Genomic DNA, 26,647 nt, shown 5'->3' with positions numbered 1-26,647 from the left:
GGGGTTGGGGAGCGTTTGAAACGCGCAGGACTCCTTGTTCGCCGGGGACAGCGGTGGCCGGGACCCAAAATGGCTGCGCCTGCGGGTCGTACATGGGGCGCTGGGGGGGTTGGGGAGCGTTAGAAACGCGCAGGACTCCTTCTTCTCCGGGGACAGCGGCGACCTCCCGGGACCGGCACACAGCCGCGAAATGGCCCTTTTTCCCGCAGCTCTTGCAAATCGCTGCGCGGGCCGGGCAGCGCTGCCGGGGGTGTTTCGCCTGGCCGCAGAAATAGCAGCGGGCCCCCCCGGGACGACTTGGCGCCTGAACCGCGCAAGCCTGTGGGGTGGGGGGGGTGGGTTTGTCGCGACAGGGGTCCACGGAGCCCAAGGGGCTGCCGCGCGGTCGGGGCCGTATGCGCGGGCGTTTCGCGCGGCCACATCTAGGGAGGCTGCAAGGGCCCGTGCCTCTGAGAGTCCTAGCGACTCTTTTTCTAAAAGTCTTTGGCGGATTTGGGGAGAGTTCATACCTGCCACAAAAGCATCGCGAATTAACATGTCCGTGTGTTCAATCGCGTTTACCGGCGGGCAGCTGCAGGCCCGTCCCAAAATTAGCAGCGCGACGTAGAATTCGTCTAGCGATTCTCCGGGACTTTGCCGTCTCATTGCGAGTTGGTAGCGTGCGTAGATCTGGTTCACTGGGCGAACATAGATGCTCTTTAGTGCTGCGAGCGCCGTCTGGAAATCCTCTGCGTCTTCTATGAGAGGGTAAATTTCCGGGCTTACCCTCGAGTGCAGGACCTGTAGTTTCTGGTCTTCTGTGACCTGGCCGGTTCGGAGGTAGGCTTCGAAACAAGTCTGCCAGTGTTTAAAAACTGCTGCTGAGTTCACTGCGTGGGGGCTGATCCTCAGGCATTCCGGGATGATCCTGAGCTCCATAGTCCTTTAAGCACGCTTAATAAATTGTAGCGCACAAAGACTCACGAGAGACGAATAGAGATGAAGTCGATGAGGCTTTATTAAGCGTGACTTGTTCCCCGCAGTTCAGCAACAGACTGGCCTGCGGGGGAGAACTCCTGGTTCTTATACTCCGCCTTCAGGGCGGAGCTAGGGATCAACAGCCAACCAGGACCCGGGATCTGTCAGCCAATGACATCACGGCTTCACAGTCCCACATGACCCCTAATGCATACTACCACACACTGTACCTACGGAAGCACAGAGTCACTACTCTTGGCGGCTCACTCACCTTTGGTACAGGGCTCCACGACCGATGTGCCCGATCCAGCTCATATCGGGAGGGATCCTCCCCCTCCCCCAATAGTTTCGCCAACATCGCGGCAAAATACTCAGTCGGCCTCGGTCCTTCAACTCCTTCAGGCAGCCCCACAATCCTCAAATTCTGTTGCCTGGACCTGTTTTCTAGGTCTTCCATTTTGCCTCGCAGGTCCTTGTTGATCTCCATCACCTTCCGCATTGTGGAAAGTTATTAAACACACTGCCTTGATTTTGCTGTGTGCTGGTGCAAGTGCAAAGTAATAAGATAAAATTAACCCTACTAAATTAGCAGCTGAGTTGCTTTCTGGTGCAAATTAGCATACATCACAGCAGCTCTGCTACTTTGACGTTCTGACGTTGAAGTCCAGGAGGATTGGCAGCAGAGTGTTTCAGATATTTCCTGTTACTCCAAGGGCTATGGGGGAAAAGGCAGGGGAGTGAATTGCTGTTGCAAAGAGCCAGCACGGACACAATGGGCGAAATGGCTTCCTGCGCTGTGATCATTCTAAAATCCTATGAAACGGATACATTTTCTAAACAGCACTTTTAACAAATAGCTTCAACAATATTCCTAAATTTCATGTCTGGTGGGATGAGTTTTTAGTTTGTCTTCACACTATTTCCCATGTAAGAAATAAGCTTTGTACAGTTTGTACCAATTCTTGCTAATACACAGGGTCCACACATGCAGATTGGGTTCTAATTTTATCCTTCTGCATAATGTTGAATTAAACATCTGATATGCACACTTTTGGGAACAAGGTCCACTTCTCTACTTACCTTAGATACAAACATCACTTTATCAGCTTCAGTGTTTGTGTCCTGCTGCCAGGGAAATAAATCATGCTTGTGCACGTGTAGAAAGTAGTGCAGATTTATTTTTAAAATATTTTTATCTAAGCATTTATAAATATATACATAAAACACAATCCAAAACCAAGAAAGAGAGAGCATACAGGAAATCACATAGCCAATAAATAACACCCCATCCTCCCTGCCGTTCCTCTCCACCCAGCCTGCCTCCCCCCTTTTTACCTCCCTATAACCCCCCCCCCCCCCCCCCCCCCCCCCCGCGACCCGGCCACTACTGCTGATGTCTTAATTATCCTTGAAGAGATCACTAAAAAGCTTCCATCTCCGGACGAACCCTCCCACAGACCCTCTCAATGCGGAAAGTAGTGCACATTTAGACTAATCTGGATTTACACGATGGTCTAAAGTTGAAGAGACATGAATGCAATCAGCAGAGCCAGCAGTGAACAAGGATGGGAGGGTTAAATGTGCGGAGGCTTTTGAACGTTATCATGATGCTGGCGAGGGAGGGGGAGGCGGAGATAGTGGTGGCGATGGACGCTGAGAAAGCCTTCGATAGGGTCGAGTGGGGGTACCTGTGGGAGGTGCTGAAGAGGTTCGGGTTTGGGGAGGGGTTTGTCAGGTGGGTTAAGCTGTTGTATGAGGTCCCGATGGCGAGTGTGGCCACAAATAGGAGGAGGTCCGAGTACTTTCGGTTGCACCGAGGGACGAGACAGGGGTGTCCCCTGTCCCCCCTGCTCTTCGCACTGGCAATTGAACCCCTGGCTATGGCACAGAGAGAGTCGAGGAACTGGAGGGGGTTGGTGCGGGGTGGGGAGGAGCATAGGGTGTCGCTTTATGCGGACGACCTGCTGCTGTATGTGGCGGGAGTGGGGAAGATCTCGGAAACTTACCAGGTGATGCAGGAGGAGGAGGAGGCCTCGGTGGTGGAGTTGAAAGGTAAGTGGGAGGAGGAGTTGGGAGAGGAGATCGAAGAGGGGGCGTGGGCAGATGCCCTAGGGAGGGTGAACTCTTCCTCTTCATGCGCGAGGCTCAGCCTCATACAGTTTAAGGTGCTGCACAGGGCACACATGACCGGGACAAGGATGAACAGGTTCTTTGCGGGTGAGGACAGGTGTGTTAGGTGCTCAGGGAGCCCAGCAAATCACACCCATATGTTCTGGGTCACATTTCTCCCAGCGCTGGAGAAATTTTGGAAGGGCGTATCGAGGACGGTGTCGAGGGTGGTAGGATCCAGGGTCAAACCGGGCTGGGGGCTTGCAATATTTGGGGTGGCAGAGGAGCCGGGAGTGCAGGAGGCGAAAGAGGCCGGAATTCTGGCCTTCGCGTCCCTGGTAGCCCGGCGAAGGATTTTCCTCCAGTGGAAAGATACGAGGCCCCCAAACGTGGAATCCTGGATCAGCGATATGGCAGGGTTCATTAAATTGGAGAGGGTGAAATTCGCCTTGAGAGGGTCGTTACAAGGGTTCTTTAGGCGGTGGCAACCGTTCTTAGACTTTCTGGCAGAACGATAGACATTGGTCAATGGCAGCAGCAGCTTGGGGGGTGGGGGGGGGGGGGCGGTTTACTTTATTTTTGTTTATGTTATTTACACTTGAAGGGTCTGAGGGGGTGTATACACCTGTTGTCTTAAGTCGGGGTGTTAATGTTAATTTATTATTTAGGTACAGGGGGGGAGGGGTTTGGGGGGTTGCTTTTTTAGATTGTGTTTTGTATTTAACCCTGTTGGGTTCTTTTTTCTTTCTCATTTTGTTATTGATATTTTATGAAAACCTTTAATAAAAATTATTTTTTAAAAAAAGGATGGGAGGGTTAAATGTTTAAACCAAATACCCTTTTTATACCAAGGAGCAGTTGAACAAGTTGTCAGCAGATTTCGTTGCTCCGAGCCATAATGGGAGTGTGAAAAAATTGCTGAGGTGCGAATAGTGACAGCGAGCTTCGACCATAAGTAAGTGGAAAAAAATGCCGAGATGCTTTTTTTCTCATTTCTGTTGACTCATGCATCCTTCTCCTGCAGCAGGAGCAGATACAATGCCTGCTCTAAGCCAGCTCAAATAGTGCAGGCACAGCACAAAGAGGAACAACTTAGAATGGCCAAAATGATCCAAACACTTAAAAACAAAGTTAACATCACCTGGTTTTCAGGTTTGAAACTGCTTGCTTCATTTTGTTTGTCAATGTGCCGAATACATTTATTGATCAAGATTAAAATTTTGATCCTTCTGGGCCTTCTGCTAATCTTGATCACAAACATGTGCATGAGGCTGCACCAAGATCGTTTACTGGGAGTCTAACAAAAACTGTTCAGGATAAGAGAAGGTTAAATATCTCTCATACCTTCTTTACAATTGCATCTCCCATTCAAAGCCTTTTCGTCGTACGTGTAATCTATAAAATATGTTAAAAAAATATTTTATTTCTTTATTTTATTTTTAAAAATATGTTTATTCAAATTTTTCCAACAACATTTTTTAACAAACCCCCCCCCCCATAACAAAAAGAAGAAAGACCACAAACACCACATACAAAATTAATAAACTACTTATACATTGGGTTTCTCCCGCATATATTAACCCCCCCATATGACATTCAAAAGTACCCTTGGGGAACCCCCCCCCCACCCACCCAAATACCCCCCCGAAAGAGACCCCCCCTCCCTCCCCTGGGTTGCTGCGCGACCTCCTCCTAGCGCTCCGCCAAAAAGTCTAGGAACGGTTGCCACCGCCTGAAGAACCCCTGCACAGACCCTCTCAAGGCAAACTTTATCCTCTCCAGCTTAATGAACCCTGTCATGTCATTTATCCAGGCTTCCACACTGGGGGGCTTCGCGTCTTTCCATAATAGCAAGATCGTCCGCCGGGCTACCAGGGACGCAAAGGCCAGAATACCGGCCTCATTTGCCTCTTGCACTCCCGGTTCGCCCGTTACCCCAAATAATGCCAACCCCCAAATCGGCTTGACCTGGACTTTCACCACCTTGGACATAGTCCTCGTGAAACCCCTCCAGAACCCATCCAGTGCCGGGCACGACCAGAACATGTCGACGTGATTTGCCGGGCTTCCCGAGCACCCCCCACACCTGTCCTCCATCCCAAAGAACCTACTCAACCTCGCCCCTGTCATATGCGCTCTGTGAGTAACCTTAAATTGTATTAGGCTGAGCCTGGCGCAAGAGGAAGAGGAGTTAACCCTACTCAGGGCATCAGCCCACAGACCCTCATCAATCTCCTCCCCAAGCTCCTCCTCCCACTTGCCCTTTAACTCCTCTACCGAAACCTCCTCCTCTTCTTTCATCTTTTGATAGATCGCCAAAACCTTGCCTTCTCCGACCCAGACACCTGAAATCACCCTGTCCTGAATCCTCTGTGCCGGGAGCAACGGGAATTCCCTCACCTGCTGCCTCACAAATGCCCTCACTTGCATATACCTGTACGCATTTCCCGGGGGTAACCCAAACTTCTCCTCCAGCGCCTCTAGGCTCGCAAACGTCCCATCTATAAACAGGTTCCCCATTCTTCTGATCCCTGCCCGATGCCAGCTCCGAAACCCCCCATCCATCCTTCCCGGGACGAACCGATGGTTCTCCCGAATCGGGGATGAAACCGAGGCTCCCATCTCGCCCTATGCCGTCTCCACTTCAACGTTGCCGCCACCACCGGACCCGTGGTGTACCTTGTCGGCGAGAGCGGCAGCGGTGCCGTCACCAGCGCCCTCAGGCTCGTGCCCCTGCAGGACGCCATCTCCAACCTCTTCCACGCCACCGCCTCTCCCTCTATTACCCACTTACGGATCATCGCCACGTTGGCTGCCCAATAGTAGCCGCACAGATTCGGCAGCGCCAGCCCTCCCCTATCCCTGCTACGCTCCAGAAACACCCTCTTTACCCTCGGGGTCTTATTTGCCCACACAAAACCCATGATGCTCCTACCTACCCGTTTAAAAAAGGCCTTGGTAATCATAATGGGAAGGCACTGGAACACAAAGAGAAACCTCGGGAGGACCATCATTTTAACCGACTGTACCCTGCCCGCTAGCGAGAGTGGCAGCACATCCCATCTTTTGAAATCCTCCTCCATCTGCTCCACCAACCGCGTCAAATTGAGCTTGTGCAGGGCCCCCCAGTTCCCAGCCACCTGGATCCCCAAGTACCGAAAGTTCCTTTCCGCCTTCTTCAATGATAGGTCGTCTATCCCCCTTCCCTGGTCCCCTGGATGCATCACAAAGAGCTCACTTTTCCCTACATTGAGCTTATAGCCCGAGAAGTCCCCAAACTCCCTTCGGATCTGCATGACCTCCACCATCCCCTCCACTGGATCTGCCACATACAGCAACAGGTAAAATATTTTATTTATAATATAATTGTAAGATTAATAATCTAAGAAGCAGTTAAAATTCCATTTTGGGTCTCTATGAAGCAGTTTACACTTTGGAATGATCATAAAAATGACAGTGGGTCACTGTCCGTGTGGAACATAGAACATAGAAAATACAGCACAGAACAGGCCCTTCGGCCCACGATGTTGTGCCGAACCTTTGTCCTAGATTAATCATAGATTATCATTGAATTTACAGTGCAGAAGGAGGCCATTCGGCCCTTTGAGTCTGCACCGGCTCTTGGAAAGAGCACCCTACCCAAACTCAACACCTCCACCCAACACCAAGGGCAATTTGGACATTAAGGGCAATTTATCATTGGCCAATTCACCTAACCCGCACATCTTTGGACTGTGGGAGGAAACCGGAGCACCCGGAGGAAACCCACGCAGACACGGGGAGGACGTGCAGACTCCGCACAGACAATGACCCAAGCCAGAATCGAACCTGGGACCATGGAGCTGTGAAGCAATTGTGCTATCCACAATGCTACCGTGCTGCCCTTAAGAACAAATAAATCTACACTATATCATTTTACCGTCATCCATGTACCTATCCAATAGCTGCTTGAAGGTCCCTAATGTTTCCGACTCAACTACTTCCACAGGCAGTGCATTCCATGCCCCCACTACTCTCTGGGTAAAGAACCTACCTCTGATATCCCTCCTATATCTTCCACCTTTCACCTTAAATTTATGTCCCCTTGTAATGGTGTGTTCCACCCGGGGAAAAAGTCTCTGACTGTCTACTCTATCTATTCCCCTGATCATCTTATAAACCTCTATCAAGTTGCCCCTCATCGTTTTCCGCTCTAATGAGAAAAGGCCTAGCACCCTCAACCTTTCCTCATAAGACCTACTCTCCATTCCAGGCAACATCCTGGTAAATCTTCTTTGCACCTTTTCCAGAGCTTCCACATCCTTCCTAAAATGAGGCGACCAGAACTGTACACAGTACTCCAAATGTGGCCTTACCAAAGTTTTGTACAGCTGCATCATCACCTCACGGCTCTTAAATTCAATCCCTCTGTTAATGAACGCGAGCACACCATAGGCCTTCTTCACAGCTCTATCCACTTGAGTGGCAACTTTCAAAGATGTATGAACATAGACCCCAAGATCTCTCTGCTCCTCCACATTGCCAAGAACTCTACCGTTAACCCTGTATTCCGCATTCATATTTGTCCTTCCAAAATGGACAACCTCATACTTTTCAGGGTTAAACTCCATCTGCCACTTCTCAGCCCAGCTCTGCATCCTATCAATGTCTCTTTGCAGCCGACAACAGCCCTCCTTACTATCCACAACTCCACCAATCTTTGTATCGTCTGCAAATTTACTGACCCACCCTTCAACTCCCTCGTCCAAGTCATTAATGAAAATCACAAACAGCAGAGGACCCAGAACTGATCCCTGCGGTACGCCACTGGTAACTGGGATCCAGGTTGAATATTTGCCATCCACCACCACTCTCTGACTTCTATCGGTTAGCCAGTTTGTTATCCAACTGGCCAAATTTCCCACTATCCCATGCCTCCTTACTTTCTGCATAAGCCTACCATGGGGAACTTTATCAAATGCCTTACTAAAATCCATGTACACTACATCCACTGCTTTACCTTCATCCACATGCTTGGTCACCTCCTCAAAGAATTCAATAAGATTTGTTAGGCAAGACCTACCCCTCACAAATCCGTGCTGACTATCCCTAATCAAGCAGTGTCTTTCCAGATGCTCAGAAATCCTATCCTTCAGTACCCTTTCCATTACTTTGCCTACCACCGAAGTAAGACTAACTGGCCTGTAATTCCCAGGGTTATCCCTAGTTCCTTTTTTGAACAGGGGCACGACATTCGCCACTCTCCAATCCCCTGGTACCACCCCTGTTGACAGTGAGGATGAAAAGATAATTGCCAACGGCTCTGCAATTTCATCTCTTGCTTCCCATAGAATCCTTGGATATATCCCGTCAGGCCCGGGGCTCTTGTCTATCCTCAAGTTTTTCAAAATGCCCAACACATCTTCCTTCCTAACAAGTATTTCCTCGAGCTTACCAATCTGTTTCACACTGTCCTCTCCAACAATATCGCCCCTCTCATTTGTAAATACAGAAGAAAAGTACTCATTCAAGACCTCTCCTATCTCTTCAGACTCAATACACAATCTCCCGCTACTGTCCTTGATTGAACCTACCCTCGCTCTAGTCATTCTCATATTTCTCACATATGTGTAAAAGGCCTTGGGGTTTTCCTTGATCCTACCCGCCAAAGATTGTTCATGCCCTCTCTTAGCTCTCCTAATCCCTTTCTTCAGTTCCCTCCTGGCTATCTTGTATCCCTCCAATGCCCTGTCTGAACCTTGTTTCCTCAGCCTTACATAAGTCACCTTTTTCCTCTTAACAAGACATTCAACCTCTCTTGTCAACCGTGGTTCCCTCACTCGACCATCTCTTCCCTGCCTGACAGGGACATAAATATCAAGGTCACGTAGCACCTGTTCCTTGAACAAGTTCCACATTTCACTTGTGTCCTTCCCTGCCAGCCTATGTTCCCAACTTATGCACTTCAATTCTTGTCTGACAACATCGTATTTACCCTTCCCCCAATTGTAAACCTAGTCCTGTTGCACGTACCTATCCCTCTCCATTACTAAAGTGAAAGTCACAGAATTGTGGTCACTATCTCCAAAATGCTCCCCCACTAACAAATCTATCACTTGCCCTGGTTCATTACCAAGTACTAAATCCAATATTGCCCCTCCTCTGGTCGGACAATCTACATACTGTGTTAGAAAAGCTTCCTGGACACACTGCACAAACACCACCCCATCCAAACTATTTGATCTAAAGAGTTTCCACTCAATATTTGGGAAGTTAAAGCCACCCATGACTACTACCCTGTGACTTCTGCACCTTTCCAAAATCTGTTTCCCAGATTTGGAGTTTGCACATTCTCCCTGTGTTTGCTTGGGTTTCACCCCCACAACCCAAAAGATGTGCAGGGTAGGTGGGTTGGGCATATCTTTTTATTAAAACAGTAAAAAAATATAAACAAGGCCAAACGGTACAAACACTAATTTTGTGTTGGAGGGTACCCTCCCCTCAGTACGAATGTACGGGGAGGTTTGGGGGGGGGGTGCTGGATACACTGATTATTAAAAGAGTTCACAGCACATTTCTACAAAATACAAATGGTACAAGCACTAAACTTTGCGCTGAAGAGACCAGATACCCTCGCCTCTACACCAACAGAAGAGAAAGGAAGGGGGTGTGGTGGGGAGAGAGGGGAAAGGAGAGTGGTGGGGAGGGCACAATAGGACATTGCCTGAACTATCTACGGAGGCACAAAAACAAACGAACCTTCAATTATGATGTGCCAGATTCCGGGAGTCCCCCAGAGGGGGTGAGGGGCAACCTAAATTGCCCTAAATTGGAAAAGAAAAATTAATTGGGTAGTTCAGCTTTTTAAAAAAGTGATCAGACTACTACTCGGACCTGTTTCCTTGGCATAGCAAAGGTCAGAATCGTTGAGGAGGCCACCTGACATCGATCAGACAGTGTGTAACTCCAGCGCTGTGCAAAAACCAAGTTACAAAAGTGCTCAGTTTGACCAGTGCTCCGGTTTCTTCCCACAGTCCAAAAATGTACAGGTTACGTGGATTGGCTATGCTAAAATTGACCCTTTGTGTCCAAGGATGTGCAGTTTAGGTGTGGTTACGGGGTTAGGGCGGGGCAGCGAGCCTGTCCTCTTTCAGTGGGTTAGTGCAGACTCGATGGGCCGAATGGCTTCCTTCTGCACTGCAGGGGTTCTATGATCAGACCTCCTCGGCACTTCCTAAACTTTAAAAAAAAATTGTCGTACCAATTCATTCCCCCCCCCCCCCCCCCCCCCCCCCCCCAAATTAAGGGGCAATTTATTATGGCCAATCCACCTAGCCTGCACATCTTTTGGGATTTGGGGGCAAAACCCACACAAACACGGGGAGACTGTGCAAACTCCACACGGACAGTGACCCAGAATCGAACCTGGGACCTCGGTGCTGTGAGGCAGCAGTGCTAACCACTGCGCCACCGTGCTGCCCCCGGCACTTCCTAAATGTAAGCAGAGCTTATTTAAACGTTTGAAGTAAGCAGGAACTTCTATCTGCAACCCACATGTAAGTCCGCTTGTGCAGAACTCTCTCTTTGTAACACGGGTGAGACTCGCCAACAGCAATTCGATTAAGTGCTGCCAGCCAGGAGTGTAACTATAATCTTTGGCTCTCAAATGTTTTTCCTCAAAATGGCAACCAAAGAATGTATGAAAGTGCACTCAATAATTTTTTTTAAAGTTTTATTTTTCAACTGCAGCAAAACTTTTAAATAAAACAAATCTAATCTGTGGCAGCTCGCTGAAATATTCAGTGAAAGCAGCTTCTGTTCACAATAAATGGATAGGCTGGAAAAGGAAAAATACATTGGGGTTTGCACAGCTGCCATACCAATCCTCACATCTGACTATTGAGCTCTGTGTCACTGGCAGTGACCTTTGATAACCTGGTATAATTCATTAACCCTTTAACTCCATCATATTTTGTGTAGAACTCCGAGAGAGGAAAGATCCAATCCACCATTCTCCTTTGGTTCAATCCTTGAAGTTACAGAACAGTGTGCTCAAACATTTGTGCAACCCACTTTCTCTTTACACAAAATATCTGTTTAGTTCATCTGCTGCTTTTATAGCTTGCAGAATAAACAGGAAGGCACGGTGGTTAACACTGCTGCCTCATGGGGCTGAGGACCCGGGTTCGATCCCGGGTCACTGTCCGTGTGGAGTTTGCACATTCGCCCCCTATTTGCATGGGGCTACCCAAAGATGTGCAGGCTAGGTAGGTTGGCCACGCTAAATTGCCCCTTCATTGGAAAAAAATAACTGGGTACTCTAAATGTATTTTTAAAAAATAGATTGTGGAATAATCAGTTAAAAAATTGAATAATCAGTGCTTAAAATAATTAATGAACTGATCAACTATTAAACAAGGCACTGTGCAAATGCAAAAATATCGACACACTTTGAAAGTTATTCAGGACTTTTCATATCAAGCTGCACACATTAGAAACACTGGAATTGATGTGGTCTTTAGTTAATTCCTCCCCCTAAAGAACAAAGAACAAAGAAAAGTACAGCACAGGAACAGGCCCTTCGGCCCCCCCAAGCCTGCGCCGACCATGCTGCCCGTCTAAACTAAAATCTTCTACACTTCCTGGGTCCGTATCGCTCTATTTCCATCCTATTCATGTATTTGTCAAGATGCCCCTTAAATGTCACTATCGTCCCTGCTTCCACCACCTCCTCCGGCAGCGAGTTCCAGGCACCCATTACCCTATGTGTAAAAAACTTGCCTCGTACATCTCCGAAAGGTACCATACCTTAAGAGGGCATTGGTGACCATGGACTGCCAGTGTCTGGGTCTATGATTTTGTTTGGCAAAGTACTGCCGTTTACTGCTGCCTTCTGCAAAACTGCTGACCAGGAAACTACCCCATTTAAGCCTGCATCAGGCATACTGGAAGGATTTAAAGATTAGTAAACAGCCTGTTTGGCCACATTATGAATGCACCTTTCGTGGCAATCAAGTGCTGAAGTGGGTTGTGAACTGAGAGTGTCTGGCCCAGCGGTAGGGGTGGTACCCACTGCACCACAAGACCTCCCTTCAGTTTGTTAGTAGTGTATTTCATTGTTGTGGCTGAACTCAGCTCAAACCTTTCTTTTAGATCTGCTTGTGTCAAACAACTGATCATTTCTCGTACTCTCCAAAAGCAGTAATTACTTTTGACCTGTGGTATGCGCATTCCAAATATCTGTTACATAGGTAATCATGGAGTCACTATTCATGTACACTGTCTCTCTGAGACTACTAGCACACCATTCTAGATTAGCCCCAAATTCTGCTGGTGTCTGAATGAGCTGGGATTAGTCCACAAATAAAAAGGCCTTTAATGCTTTCAGCCATTTTATTGCTATTTTTAACATGATTTAATATCCGCTGGATTGTGATTTGTTAAATGTGTAAGCAAGGAATATCAATTGTTATAGATTAGGAAATTATTTCAACAAAACCTTGTTATTACTAATCTTTACTGCTCCCAGCTAATAGTTAGGACTGTACACCTTACATACTGTAAAATTCTCACCTACTTTACAAGAAACCCTTGTGATAAGCTAGCTGTGTGATATTCCTTCTAACTCACTTTCCTTCGGTCCACTGTGACTCAAAACTGTGTGTCACAAGCACCTGTCGAAATTGGACCAATCCCTTTGCTGTTTAAGCACACACCCAAGTGAATGAATAATTTATGAAATGGTGTTCAGGATTGAATGTATTTTAGAACAAGCAAATTTGAAGTCGATATTCAGAGAGGGAGGGATAACAGACACGGGCAACTACAGATACAAGGGCCGGGATTCTCTCCTACCAGGCGGAACGGGGGTTCCCGGCGGGATGGAGTGGCGCGAACCACTCCGGCGTCGGGACGCCCCAAAGGTGCGGATTTCTCCACCCCTTTAGGGGCCAAGCCCTCACCTTTAGGGGATAGGCCCATGCCGGAGTGGTTGCCGTCCCGCCGGCTGGCGTGGAAGGCCTTTGGTGCCATGCCAGCTGGGGCCGAAGTCCACGCATGCGCGGGAGCGTCAGCGGATGCTGACGTCATCCCCCGCAGCTGCTGACGTCATCCCCCGCACATGCGCAGGGGGGTGGTCACCTCTGCGTCAGCCATCGCGGAGGCGATGGCCGACGCGGAGGGGAATGAGTGCCCCCACGGCACAGGCCCGCCCGCGGATCGGTGGGCCCTGATCGCGGGACAGGCCACCATGGGGGCACCCCCCGGGGTCAGATCGCCCCGCGTCCCCCCCAGGACCCCGGAGCTCACTCGCGCCGCCTGGTCCTGCCGGTACAGGAGGTGGTTTAATTCATGTCGGCGGGACCGGCATTACAGCAGCGGGACTTCTGGCCCATCGCGGGCCGGAGAATCGCTGGGGGGGCGGGGGCCCGCCGACTGGTGCGGCGTAATTCCCGCCCCTGCCAGCGAGGGGTCGGAGAATCACGCCCGAGGTCTTTGATTTTGTACAATATCATGGAATTAGCAGGCATCATCTGTCCAATAATAACATGAGGGGTCAGTTTAGCTCAGTTGGCTGGGCAGTTGGTTTGTGATGCAGAACAAGACCAACAACGTGGGTTCAATTACTGTACCAGCTGAGTTTATTCATGAAGGTGTGATGATCCTCAGGTTAAATCACCACCAGTCAGCTCGCCCCCCTCAAAGGGGACCAAAGAGAAAATACTGGAGAAAGCTCATTCAGACACCAGCAGAAATTGGAGCGAATCTACAATGGTGTGCTGGTAGACAAAGCTTTGACAAAGGATCATCTGGACTCGAAACATTAGCTCTTTTCTCTCCCTACAGATGCTGCCAGAGCTGTTGAGATTTTCTAGCATTTTCTCTTTGGTTTCAGATTCCAGCATCCACAGTAATTTGCTTTTGTATATTATTTTAGAACTGTCTAGCATGAAGTTCTCGGCTGTTAGCATCTTGCGAGAGGGTGGTGGTTGAGCAGACCCGAGCTTTCATTATCTTGTGGGATTTCGTCTTTTGCACCAATCAGTGCTCTAGAAGAGCTGCCCACGCTGAGCACCAGATGGAATGTCAGAGCAGTCATTCCATTAGGGGGCGGGGCGGTGGGGGACCTTCAAAAGCCTCTCATGAGATGAAGTCAAAACTGCAACAACGAAAAGATTTGTCCTGCTTTTCCCAACTTATAGCCTCATTTTCTCACTGGCAGTATAATTCAGGAGCCTAGTGTCGAGTGAGAGGAGGCTCATGTGGATCATAAATGGCGTGTGCCAGCAAGGCTGACCAGCCTGAGCATGCACCCAACGCGCTGGGGCGCAAATCCCAGGAGGCCATCGCGTGAGTTTGTACCGATACGACACATTTGTTATCCGGGATGCCTTTGTCTATCTGTAAGAGAACTTTAATTCCTTACCCGCTTCACTGACGTCAAGAACAGCCAAATCTTCAAGCAGCCGATCGAGAAAAGGATCCGATCGAGGGTACAGTGCATAGCGATCAATGGCCAAGTGAAACTTCAACCAGTTAGAAGCTAGGTAAACCTTGGAGCTGTAGCGTGTACCTGTTAACTCCCCCGTCCGTGCTCTTTTCCTTTGTGTGGAACACAAAAAAGAAAATAAGTTAAAATTAGTGAATCGCTCAGTGACACAACTCTTAGGACAAGGGTCTAACAGTTGCATTAAAATGAAAAGCAAGGACTTGCTTTGTTTATTTATTTTTTGTTTTCCTTATTTGAAGCACTGCTTTCACTTGGCCAAGTAAACAAAATTGCGTGCAAGATCAGGAATTGTGAACTGGAAACTAAGGGGATCAAAATGTAATTAAAAGGACCAGCAATCCCAAAGTGTCACAGTCGAGTTGAAAAGTATTAATAGCGGTAGAATGGTGTTTTCTTTAAGGTGAAATTCTGACTAAATATCAGTCAGGAAAATGAAAAACAAAATATAAGCCCTCACAGGAGGTTTTTGAAGGAAGAGTAAATAAAATATTTAATATCGCACTAAGAAATTCCACTGGCCTACATTTCCCACAGGTGCGGGGGCAACAACACAAACAGTGTTTGCTCCTGAGACTTGCACAGTCTTCCACTGTTCACTTCTCTCAGTGCTGTGATGATACCTTCAAATCTGCCCACTCGTTAAACTCACTAATACTGGTCTGGTCTGGAGCAAAATCACCCTCTTGCACCTTTGGAATACTGGATATGATAGTAATAATAATAATAACCGCTTATTGTCACAAGTAGGCTTCAATGAAGTTACTGTGAAAAGCCCCAAGTCGCCACATTCCGGCGCCTGTTCAGTTGCTACGTAATTACCTGTAGCAAGAGCTTAACAGAAATTTATGCGAACATTGTCATCCATTTTTCAAGGTGTACAAATCCTTGAATTAAATTAAGGATAAAACAAGAAGAATAATCTCTTCTTTTTTTTTAGCTCACTGAAGATCCTGAATCAACATTTACATAATTTTTCTGTCTGCCAAAATCATCAAATGGCACAAAATATGAGATTTAATTTTCCGGCCCTTGGTAGTGAAATGGTTGCTCTGGAATGCACAAAATGAGAGCTTGCAGCCTTTCCACTAGGCCCAGCTTGCAGGATCAGTCGCCGTTGGCCTTACTGCGCACGTACAAGATGTTCCCGAATTGGGCTTTTCAGCGGGACTCTGTTGTCAGTGTGGAGAGAGAAGCGGATAATGTATAGCTGTGCTCTAAAAGGCTTTATTCAGAATATCGGGAGTTTCAACCTCAACAGCCTTCGATTCTTATAAAAAGGCTGATCTCTGGGCACCATAGTTTGTTGGCAAGAGCGGAGAGACCAAGCAGTGTGTAGGATGTGAGTGTAAGTGTGAGACGTTCACTATCAGCACCTGTGTAATTGTGCAGAACGGTTGTCCACACGATTTGGTGCGTGCTGATTTGGTGCGTGCTGATTTGGTGCGTGCTGATTTAGTGCGTGCTGATTTGGTGCGTGCTGATTGGTGCGTGCTGATTTGGTGTGTGCTGATTTGGTGTGTGCTATCTCCACTACGGAGTTGCCAGTGACAGAGAACCTAAGCCAAGACAAAAGTACCTTCCATTGATGCTTGACCTATGGTTATAAGGGCTTCGACCCGAATGGACAACAATCTCTGCCTGGTTTCAATGTGTTGCTATTCAGGAGATCAGTGCCCCAACTGCTGAGAGCTCTGCTTCTGGATCAGTGGAGAATGCCCATCAGCAGGAGTAGATGCATTGGACACCAATAAGTTTGCTGCATCTGGGCATTAAACTTATCCAGCCCCTGTAGCCCTGCAAATGATAAACGATATGCCGGAAAATGGCACGAATCAGTTAGCCACCTTCATAGTTGTATCAGGCACAGGGCTGGCTCATGACTCAGCCACAGTAATACCTGGCATTTCATTCCAACCGCCTCTCACTGACACTCAGAAAACAGTCACGTTATTGTCAATGGGAGCAAGGAGTGCAAGATTACTAATGCACACCAAAGACAACTATTGCCGAGGACATGCATAAGGCTGAAGATTGTAACGGAGCTCTGGAGGTCATCACAGCTTTCTCCTTCAGCTAGTTGCCGGACAGGAAACTGTCCGAGGATAGCATGACTGATCGCTGACCATCTGTGCATTAATGGGATGAAAAGATGGACATAGAAATGAATGGTCTGACTTTCGAACCCCCAAGTATGAAGGAATTGCTGGGTGGCATAGCAGCGGGTATGGATAGTATACTTTTCGACGTCCTTCGCAGCCCTGTTCTTGCTCATAGTCTCACCGGTTTGACTACCAGATGAGCACTGAATGGCTCGCATTGTGCTGCGTACACCCAATGACATTATTGGAAAATGAGCTGTTTCCACCACAAGAGATTTAACAGCCAGATTACAGTCAAGGAACAAAAGTCAGTTCTGATGCAGAAGTCAAAAACACGGTTAATCTATTGTTCGCAGTTATGCTGATTTAGACAGTATTCATAACTGTTTGGGCATTTTAAGTGCACAGAGCTCACACATTGTACAGCCATGGATGGATGTCTAGAGCAATTTTCAAATGTGCACTTTTGATTTTACTGCTGCTTTGTTTAAAAAATTGTCTCAATGCTAAGTGTAATTTCAAGGTATAGGTCCCAATTACTAATAAATGCATACATGAACATTATTGTCAAGTTATGACAAACTCAATGGCCTTACTGTCAATTAAGTACAGTACTTAAATGCATGTGAGAACAAGGATTGCACATCCTTAAATGAACATAATTTATGAAAAGCTCTAATACGATTCATTATCAACACCACAAACAAAACACTTCGTAGTATGTTTGAACAATATTTCTATATCATATAATATGCACGTTTAGACAGCTAAAAATGTTCTTTCAGCATCAGATTTATTATTACATATGAAAGGAAAAGTTTTAACTCCTTACAGATCTAACAGTGAGCAGCACATGTTCAATACTAAGCTGTAAGGAGTGTATCCTTAATAATCTCAGTGATAGTTTAATTTGTTAGTTGCCAGATATTCCATAGAACCATAGAAAACTCCTGCCGAACTCAGGCTCTCTGGGCAGCCTATATGGTTTAAGATTTCAGCCAACACAGCATAATCCTGATGACACAACTATTATTACAAAGAAATAGCTTGCATTTATATGGCACATTTAATGATCTCAGGATATTCCATAGCATTTCAGTCAACGGAACTCCTTTGAAGTGTAGTCACTGTTGAAATTTAGGAAATGCGACAGTCAATTTGCATATGTAGAAATCCCACAAAAAGCGATGTGATAATGACCTGTTATCTTTAAGTGTCAGTTGAGGCATTAGTAAACATATATTGTCCTATCTTTCGATCATTTACTAAACATTTAAATTTTGTCTTCTTGAAGCAAGTCTTTCTGATGAGTTTAGATTTATTCTTAACTTGGTAGATTTTTATTAACAGTATTGGAAAACAGCCAGGCTCAGAAACAAACACCACTAGTTGATTTACATTTGGTATAATTTTACTCATTTATATCCTTATTTTCTCCTATTTGGGTGAACTCATTCTGTTTCAATTTAATTTGCCTAATCTGATCGAATGGCAGCGCGGACATGATAATCCCATTAACAGGAAATACCAGATCATAGTTTAGCTGCTCGAAAGCACAATAATTAACCTGGTTATGCCCATGACAATGTTTCTGATTATGCCACACATTTGGCTGAAAACAGTTCTTAAATAGTCACAAGTTGATTGGGAACACATTTTGGACCACCAACCAAATAGAACTTTGGATGGACAGAAGATAAGGTGAATAAAGTATTTCAAAGCCACATATTTTACAAAACATATACGTCACAAAGGCAAAGTGAATTATAACAGTAAAAAAAGGTAGAAGTTACATTTATCATTGAGTAAAGAGATTGGCTGGTTGCAGCTCATCAGACAGCCATCAGGAGAATTCAACAAGAAATACTGCATTGGAAGAGTATGATGATTGGTTGGCAGATAAACTCTTACTAGTAGAAGCGTTGCCATGGAGAATGCCCCAGTAACTAACAACTGACAGTCAACTGCCAAGCTTTGTTTAAACTTAAACCTAGCAGGTTGACTCTGATTGATCAAGGCATTGAGCTGAAGAATGAGCCAGGGAATGGCTGCCCCTTACATTTTTGTTTGGGTGAAAAAGGTGCAATGTGTGTACAGGCTCCTATTGTCGGCAAAGAAAAGGACCCTGTGTGTGCAATATGTAGCTTCTAGCACACGTAAATCAGCCACACTGCGAGCCTAACCAAATTGCCCTGATGAGTGCAAGATGAAGAGCTTCAACAGCTTGTCAGCAAGACTCAAAAGTTCTGTAATACCAAATTACTGACATGCTAAATTGAGCTAATAAAAGTAAGAGTAAAAATTGAGTAAAAGACAGGGCTGAACAAATGTGCTTGAAAGGTTCTATTTTTGTGTAAAATGATTACATTTCATATGTATGGTATTAATATTACTGTTATACAGGTTCCGGCGGAGAAGGAGGGGGGGAGGGGGGGGAGGAGGGAGGGAGGAGGAGGGGAGGAGGGGGGAGGTGGAGGGGGGAAGGAGGAGGGAAGGAGGAGGGGGAGGAAGGAGGAGGGAGGAAGGAGGAGGTGGAGAGGAGGGGGGAGAGGAGGGGGGAAGGAGGAGGGGAGGAGGGGGGAAGGAGGAGGAGGGGGAGGAGGAGGGGGAGGGTCAGTCATGTTCGGGGGGGGGGGTCGGTGGAAGGGGGCCTCCATGTTCCGGGGGGGGGTTTCCGTGTCAGCGACATGCCAGCCGGCCTGCCACGGTGGCGAAGCAACGCCTGGGCAAAAGGCCACTGGTGCCGCCATCCCGCGCAGCCACACGCCTTGACCTTGGGGTGCGCCAGCCCCCACCCCCACCCACACACAGGTGCCGCAACACCAGCTGACGGAGACCATCTCTGGGAACGGTCAAGGCGACACACATGCCAGCCCCCTTGAGGGCATCGCCAGCCCAGGGTGGCGCAATGAGGAGGCACGGGCAAAACTAGGCGGTGGACGGATACTGTGGGCAGGGGTCAGGGTCCCTGTGTGTCTGTAGCGACACCAGCCAACCGGAGCACACGTATCCCATGGCACCTGTCTGACGAGGTGTCAATGCCGCCATTGTTAAACATATTGTTTCCCCCTCCCCGCCCCTCCTGCAGATCGTAATGCTTGGGCACCAGCCAGCGATGTTTGCCGCCGTGGCGGGAGCTGCTGCTTTGCAGGTGGCCCTTTGGCAGTGTCAACGCAGACGGCTCAGAGCAGCTGCGGCAGCGACGGCTGCAGCGGAGGGACTGGCTGCAGAGGGCCCCGTGCTACCCGCTCAGGCTGCAGGCCCGCCTGCCCGACAGGTGCAGGAGGAGGCGGAGGGGACGATGACCACCACATCATTGGGATGCACAGGACGAGGATACTGATCTTGATGGGGCACAGGGGGTTGGCGAGGAGCAGGTGGTGGTGCCATGGCGTCCCATGAGATCTCGAGTGTACCATCACCGCATGTCCTTTGAGGACCTGCCGGACAGGGGCATGCAGGAAGAGACTCCGATGAGTAGGGAGACCGTTGCACATATATGCCACCTCATGGCGCACCTGGCCAGGATACCAATGGTCCAGGGGGTAATTGATGGGGTGCACGTCGCCATGCGTCCACCATCGGAGAACAGGGACGTGTCCATGAACAGAAAGGGGGACCTACTCCATGAACATTCAGGTGGTCTGTGACCACCGCATGAGGATCATGCACGTGTGCACCCAGTACCCCAGCAGTGTGCATGATGCCTTTATACTGGCTCAATCCTTCATCCCCGCCATATTCGATGGACAGACATGCGCCCCCCCCCCCCCCCCCCCCCCCCCCCCCCGGCTGAGGGGCTGGTTGCTGGGGCGACAGGGGTTACCCGTTGCGGTCGTGGCTGATGACGCCTATACGGAGGCCACAGACCAACGCGGAGACCCGCTACAATGAGGCCCATGCAGCAACCAGGGGTGTTGTCGAGAGGTGCTTTGGCCTCTTGAAGATGCGCTTCAGGTGCGTGGACCGCTCTGGAGGGGCCCTCCAGTACCATTCAGAGAGGGTCGGCGGCATAGTTGTTGTCCTGCTGTGTCCTGCACAACATAGCCCAGCAGAGGGGCGATGTCCTGGAGGAGGAGGCACAGGGGGAGCCCGATGAGGGCGACGCATCTGTAAATGAGGAGGAGGAGGATGGAGAGGGGGGGGGGGGGGGGCAAGGCACGACATGGGGGCTGGGTATGGCCGGGAGGCTGCACGACGCCACCGGCTTGGTGAGCGAGCACACGCGGCGTTGATCGCCGCACGTTTCACCAACTAGGGGGAGGGCATCGCTGAGCAAGGCACTTGCACCACCGTTCCGCCCAAACACACCACCCAGCACCGCCCACCTCCCGCACCATCCGACAACCCTAGCTCCCACACCACCACTTTCACAGCAACTTACACCTGCGGCACCTGACAATTGCTTGTGTAAGCGGGTGTGATCAGTGCCATGTTGAATGATGACAACCCGCTCTGCGATGAGCTGTGAGCTCTGAGGTCGTTAGGACAATGTCTGACTCATGGCCACAGCTACACCCTCCACCTGGGTGGTCCCTGTATGCGTCACGGACACTCCATCACATGGCCATGTGGGGTAGCTGGCGTCGGTGTGTTCCGGGGACACCGGGGGTTGGGGGGAGAATACACACCCGGCCTCATCGTTGTACCGAACTTCGACCCCAGCGCCACTCGGTCCCATTCACAACCCCTCAGGCACCGGACATAGCACAGAGGCATCTAGGTTTGGTGTAAGAGTGACTTTAATCGTGACATTCACATACAAGCGTCCTTGCCCCTATAACGAAGCTGTGCCCTGCACCCGTGCCAACTTACTACGTGTCGAACCTCTTTGCCTTACGGGCCCTACCACTATGCCTTGGTGTTTCCCAGACGGTACAGCAGGAGTGGAGGCGGACTGCTGAGACTCCTACCCCTGCGACTTGGCTCCCCATCAGCGCGTGTTTCCTGGGGCGCCCCGGCTTGCATGGGCCAGGCTGCTCGGCGGGTGTGCTGGATGGCGTGGTGCCACCCTGTTCTGCCTGTTGCCCACCAGATGCACCAGGGATAGAACGGGGGGAGTCCGAGTGTTCCGGGACCTCCCTTGCATGAGTCACCGGGATGGACCCTAGAACCTCCTCCTCCTTCGGGGGGCCCGGTGGCCCCTGGGCCTCACTATGGGGTGGTGGTGCGAGCGGAGACAAGTGCCATGGCACCACCGACGCCTGGCGCTGCCAGTCCTGGAGGCCCACTGTGGCATCGACCAGAGTCTCAACGTTCGCAGCGATGGAGCTCAGGGTGTGCGCCATTCCTGTCAGGGACTGTGCAACCTCCCGCTGGGCTTGTGCGACGCCATCCAGCACGTGTGCAAGGCCACCGATGCTCTCAGCGATGGCCTGCTGAGACTGGGCCATGGCCTGCTGAGACTGGGCTATGGCCTGCTGAGACTGGGCCATGGCCTGCTGGGACTGGGCCATGGCTGCTGAGACTGGACCATGGCCTGCTGAGACTGGGCCATGGCTGCTGAGACTGGGCCATGGCCTGCTGAGACTGGGCCATGGCCTGCTGAGACTGGACCATGGCCTGCTGAGACTGGGCCATGGCTGCTGAGACTGGGCCATGGCTGCTGAGACTGGGCCATGGCCTGCTGAGACTGGGCTATGGCCTGCTGAGACTGGGCCATGGCCTGCTGGGACTGGGCCATGGCTGCTGAGACTGGGCCATGGCTGCTGAGACTGGGCCATGGCTGCTGAGACTGGGCCATGGCTGCTGAGACTGGGCCATGGCTGCTGAGACTGGGCCATGGCCTGCTGAGACTGGGCCATGGCCTGCTGAGACTGGGCCATGGCCTGCTGAGACTGGGCCATGGCTGCTGAGACTGGGCCATGGCCTGCTGAGACTGGGCCATGGCCTGCTGAGACTGGGCCATGGCTGCTGAGACTGGGCCATGGCCTGCTGAGACTGGGCTATGGCCTGCTGAGACTGGGCCATGGCCTGCTGGGACTGGGCTATGGCCTGCTGAGACTGGGCCATGGCCTGCTGAGACTGGGCCATGGCTGCTGAGACTGGGCCATGGCCTGCTGAGACTGGGCCATGGCCTGCTGAGACTCGGCCAGACCCCGGAGCGCGGCGGCAATGTCCAGCTGACTCTGGGACATGGCTGCCTGTGAGTGGGCAGCCCTGTCCTGTGCCACGGATGACGCGTGCACATGAAGCCCCACGCCTTGCAGAACCTGACCCATGGCCAAAACCGTTGCCCCCATTGCCTCCACCGCGGACACCACCCGTGCGGTGTCGGCCTTGGTGGCAGCCATGACCGGCACCACTAACTGCTCCTGGAAGCGGATGGACTCCTCCACCTGCGTTTCCAGATGCTGGAAGGCGGCCGTCATCCCGTTGTCCACCCCCTGGGTTTCCAAACGCATTGGGTCTGTGGGTGGGTCTGTTAAGTCCAGGAACCCGGGAACCGTCTGGGCGGCAGCTGGGTGCTGGGCCTGGGCTGCCCTCCGACTGTCCAGCCCCTCGGCTGCTCCCACCTCCACCTGCTGTACCGGTTCGGCTGTGTGGTGCGCACCAGTCAGTGTCCCAGAAGCCTCATCACTAATGTGCCCAACCGAGGTGAGGGTATCTGCGGTGGTGGAGGGTGTGGGTGACAGCAGTGACACAAGGTCCAGGTCCTCATCAGACCCCAGGTCTGGGGTCACCTAGGTCGAGCCTCAGACCGATGGATGTTGTCTCCGGCCCATGTGAGGGGCCGTGTCCGGTCTGTCCAACATCTGTTTGGCCGTCCTCTGTGCGTCACTGTCCTGAGTCCCCGTCCTGTGTCCATCACTGTCCTGGCTCCCCGTCCTCTCTTCGTCCGTTTCATGGCCGTCACTGTCCTGACTGTCCGTCCTCTGTTCGTCAGTGTCGTTTGCGTCAGTCCTCTCTGCATCCATCTCCTGTGCCCCGGCTTCGGACGAGGGCCCTCCTGTCCATCTTCCTTCCCGTCCCTGGCGTGCGTCCCTGTGGGCAGATGGGCTTGGACCTGGACGGCGGTGGCTAGTCTGAGACATTCCGGGACGATCATCGGCTGGCCCTGGAATACACAATAAAGCTTGCATCGTTAGACACAAGTCGGGTGTGACAGGGTGGAGGGGGCAGTGTGAGGGGGTGGAGTGTGAGGGGGGGTTAGGGGGTGGAGGGGAACAGTGTGAGGGGGTGGAGTGTGAGGGGGGGTTAGGGGGAGGAGGGGGCAGTGTGAGGGGGTGGAGTGTGAGGGGGGTTAGGGAGTGGAGGGGGCAGTGTGAGGGGGTGAAGTGTGGGGGGGGTTAGGGGGTGGAGGGTGCAGTGTGAGGGGGTGGAGTGTGAGGGGGGGGTTAGGGGGTGGAGGGGGCAGTGTGAAGGGGTGGAGTGTGAGGGGGGTTAGGGGGTGGAGGGGGCAGTGAGAGGGGGTGGAGTGTGAGGGGGGGTTAGGGGAGGAGGGGCTGAGGGAGTGTGAGGGGGGGGGTTAGGGGGAGGAGGGGGCAGTGTGAGGGGGTGGAGTGTGAGGGGGGGTTAGGGAGTGGAGGGGGCAGTGTGAGGGGGTGAAGTGTGGGGGGGGTTAGGGGGTGGAGGGTGCAGTGTGAGGGGGTGGAGTGTGAGGGGGGGTTAGGGGGTGGAGGGGGCAGTGTGAAGGGGTGGAGTGTGAGGGGGGGTTAGGGGGTGGAGGGGGCAGTGTGAAGGGGTGGAGTGTGAGGGGGGGTTAGGGGGTGGAGGGGGCAGTGAGAGGGGGTGGAGTGTGAGGGGGGTTAGGGGAGGAGGGGCTGAGGGAGTGTAGCCAGGCAGGGGAGTCTCACTTGGTGCTGCGCCTCCGATCTGGCATGGCGCTACCTCCCGGGTGGCGGCTCCCCCAGTGAGGTCCAGAGCCCTCTGCTCATGGACGGTGAGGGGGGGCAGAACAGGTGATCCCCCTCCGGTTCTTGCACATGCACGATGGATGTGGCTGTCTTATCCTGCGGCGGGGGGGGGCATCAGAGTTAGGCGGTCAGCAGCAAGACGTGCAGATGTTGGTAACATTATGACTGGGGGGGGGGGTGCGGGGGGGGGCACTGGGCACCATGCCATGGCAGCTCGCAAGGGCGGTGTGGTGCCCATGTGGGTCGGGTGGAACGTGCTGCCCCCCCATCTGCGTGGGCAGGGGGGGCGCATGGTACGTGGTGGGGGGGGGAAGGAAGGGTGAGGTGTGGCCCGGGGGGACTCTAGGGGTACTTACCCTGGCTGCCCTCGTGACATTATGGAGCTTCTTGCGGCGCTGCTCTCCCGAGCGTGGGGCGTGCCCCACAGCGTTACCCCCGATGCCCACATCACGCCAGCTGCGCCTGACTGTGCTGGCCGGGTGCCGGGGGCCACGTCTTGGGCACAGGATCGCCCTCCGCTCTCCACTGCATCCAGCAGTGTCTCCAGGTCATTGTCCCGGCACCTGGGAGCGACACGGCGGGGCGCAGCCATCTCTCTGTGTCGGGGCCTGTGCGCGGATTGCACACATAAAATTACACTGCGCCGCGTCATCCGGGTGTCACGCAATGACGGCACCGCTCTGGAACCATGCCCACCGCGTTTCTCGCGGCCCCGCTGCTGGCCCCTTTTCGGGGGCCTGAATCGATGCTGCCGGCGGCATGTCCGCGCCATCGTGAAACGCGACGGCGTTCACGTCGGTGCGAACACTCTGACTCGCCATCGGAGAATCCCGCCCACTGCTTTCCCACTCGGAGGATGTGTCATTATTTTAAAGGAAAACAGGACGCCTCTCCCAGTGTCCAGATTATGATGGTCTCTAAACAAAGCTGCCTATATTTTCATGCTATCAGCGGACTTCAGTCAAGACCATGTGCAGCGACTCAGGGTGACTAACCTAAACTGGCAACAGGTGATATTCTGCCTCTTTCCCAAAAACCAATAGCCCAACGTCACCAAATACGTGGGCAGCTGTGGTAACTTGAGACCACAAAGTAGGTAGTCCAATGTTTTGTTTAAAAGAAGGAACTTCTTTATATAAATAAATAACAAAGTTTAACAGTAACTCAGCAGAGCAGTAGTGTAAGTAATAACTATGAAAACAGGGGCAGTAGTAAAATAGGTCTCCTCTTGCAGACTAACAAAACCTGCACATGCTCAGAATCCTCAACAGGCCACCGGTATTACATTTACAGAGGAGAAAGGCTTTAAAAAAAAAATTTAGAGTACCCAATTCATTTTTTCCAATTAAGGGGCAATTTAGCGCGGCCAATCCACCTACCCTGCACATCTTTAGGTTGTGGGGGCAAGACCCTCGCAAACACAGGGAGAATGTGCAAACTCCACACAGACAGTGACCCAGAGCCGGGATCGAACCTGGGACCTCGGCATCGTGAGGCTGCAGTGCTAACCACTGTGCCTCCGGAGAAAGGCTTATAAGAACATTCTGTACTTAAAATGACCACTCTGCAATGGTAGCCATCCATTTCCCAGTTCGGAGAGAAGAGGAAATAGAATCCGCAGATACCTACTTTAGTTATTTCAATGTCACAATGTGCGTAATGTCACAATATATGAGTTATTGTGAAATTAATAGCAATGTCAATTTAGGTAGCATTTGGCAGAAATAAAATTTGCTTTTATATGGTGTCGTTCATAGTCACAAAGAGTCACAGTCACATGGAGCATTGAAGTATATCAGTCAACCAATGAAGTACTTTTGAAGAGTAGTTGCTGTTGTAATTTAGGAAATGTGGCAGCCAACCTGAATGCAGTAAACTCCCACAAAAGGCCTGATCATGATCAGAAAAGACCCTCTGTCACTTTTACTATTGTATTGATGATCATGTGCATCCCAAGGAGCAAATAACCATGTGGTGAAGAATGTATTGTTATTTTTATCTGGGAAAGGTGGGATAGACGATGGGACGCTGGCTGGCGGCAGGTCCCAAGGTGGCCAAAATGTCGCCAATGATTTCAGATCACAGCTGAGCCCAGAGCATTGTACTGTAGATTTCTCCAAGTGAAGGTATCTTCACAA

General features: G+C 50.7%; 1 protein-coding gene across 1 annotated transcript in view; it reads right to left on the bottom strand.

Moving 5' to 3' along the window:
• fam20a (FAM20A golgi associated secretory pathway pseudokinase) overlaps window positions 1-26,647 on the bottom strand; it is a 108,345-nt gene that overhangs the window by 47,365 nt on the left and 34,333 nt on the right. The window contains exons 2-3 of the mRNA XM_072483477.1: window positions 14,471-14,646; window positions 4,411-4,461 (exon numbers count right to left, since the gene is read on the bottom strand). Of these exons, the coding sequence (XP_072339578.1) occupies window positions 4,411-4,461; window positions 14,471-14,646 (227 nt within the window). The remainder of the gene's footprint in view (window positions 1-4,410; window positions 4,462-14,470; window positions 14,647-26,647) is intronic.

Source organism: Scyliorhinus torazame, chromosome 18 (assembly GCF_047496885.1).
Source record: "Scyliorhinus torazame isolate Kashiwa2021f chromosome 18, sScyTor2.1, whole genome shotgun sequence".
Lineage (NCBI taxonomy): Eukaryota > Metazoa > Chordata > Chondrichthyes > Carcharhiniformes > Scyliorhinidae > Scyliorhinus > Scyliorhinus torazame.
Note: the sequence above shows the minus strand (reverse complement) of the source record. Positions and strands in the feature narration are given on the sequence as shown.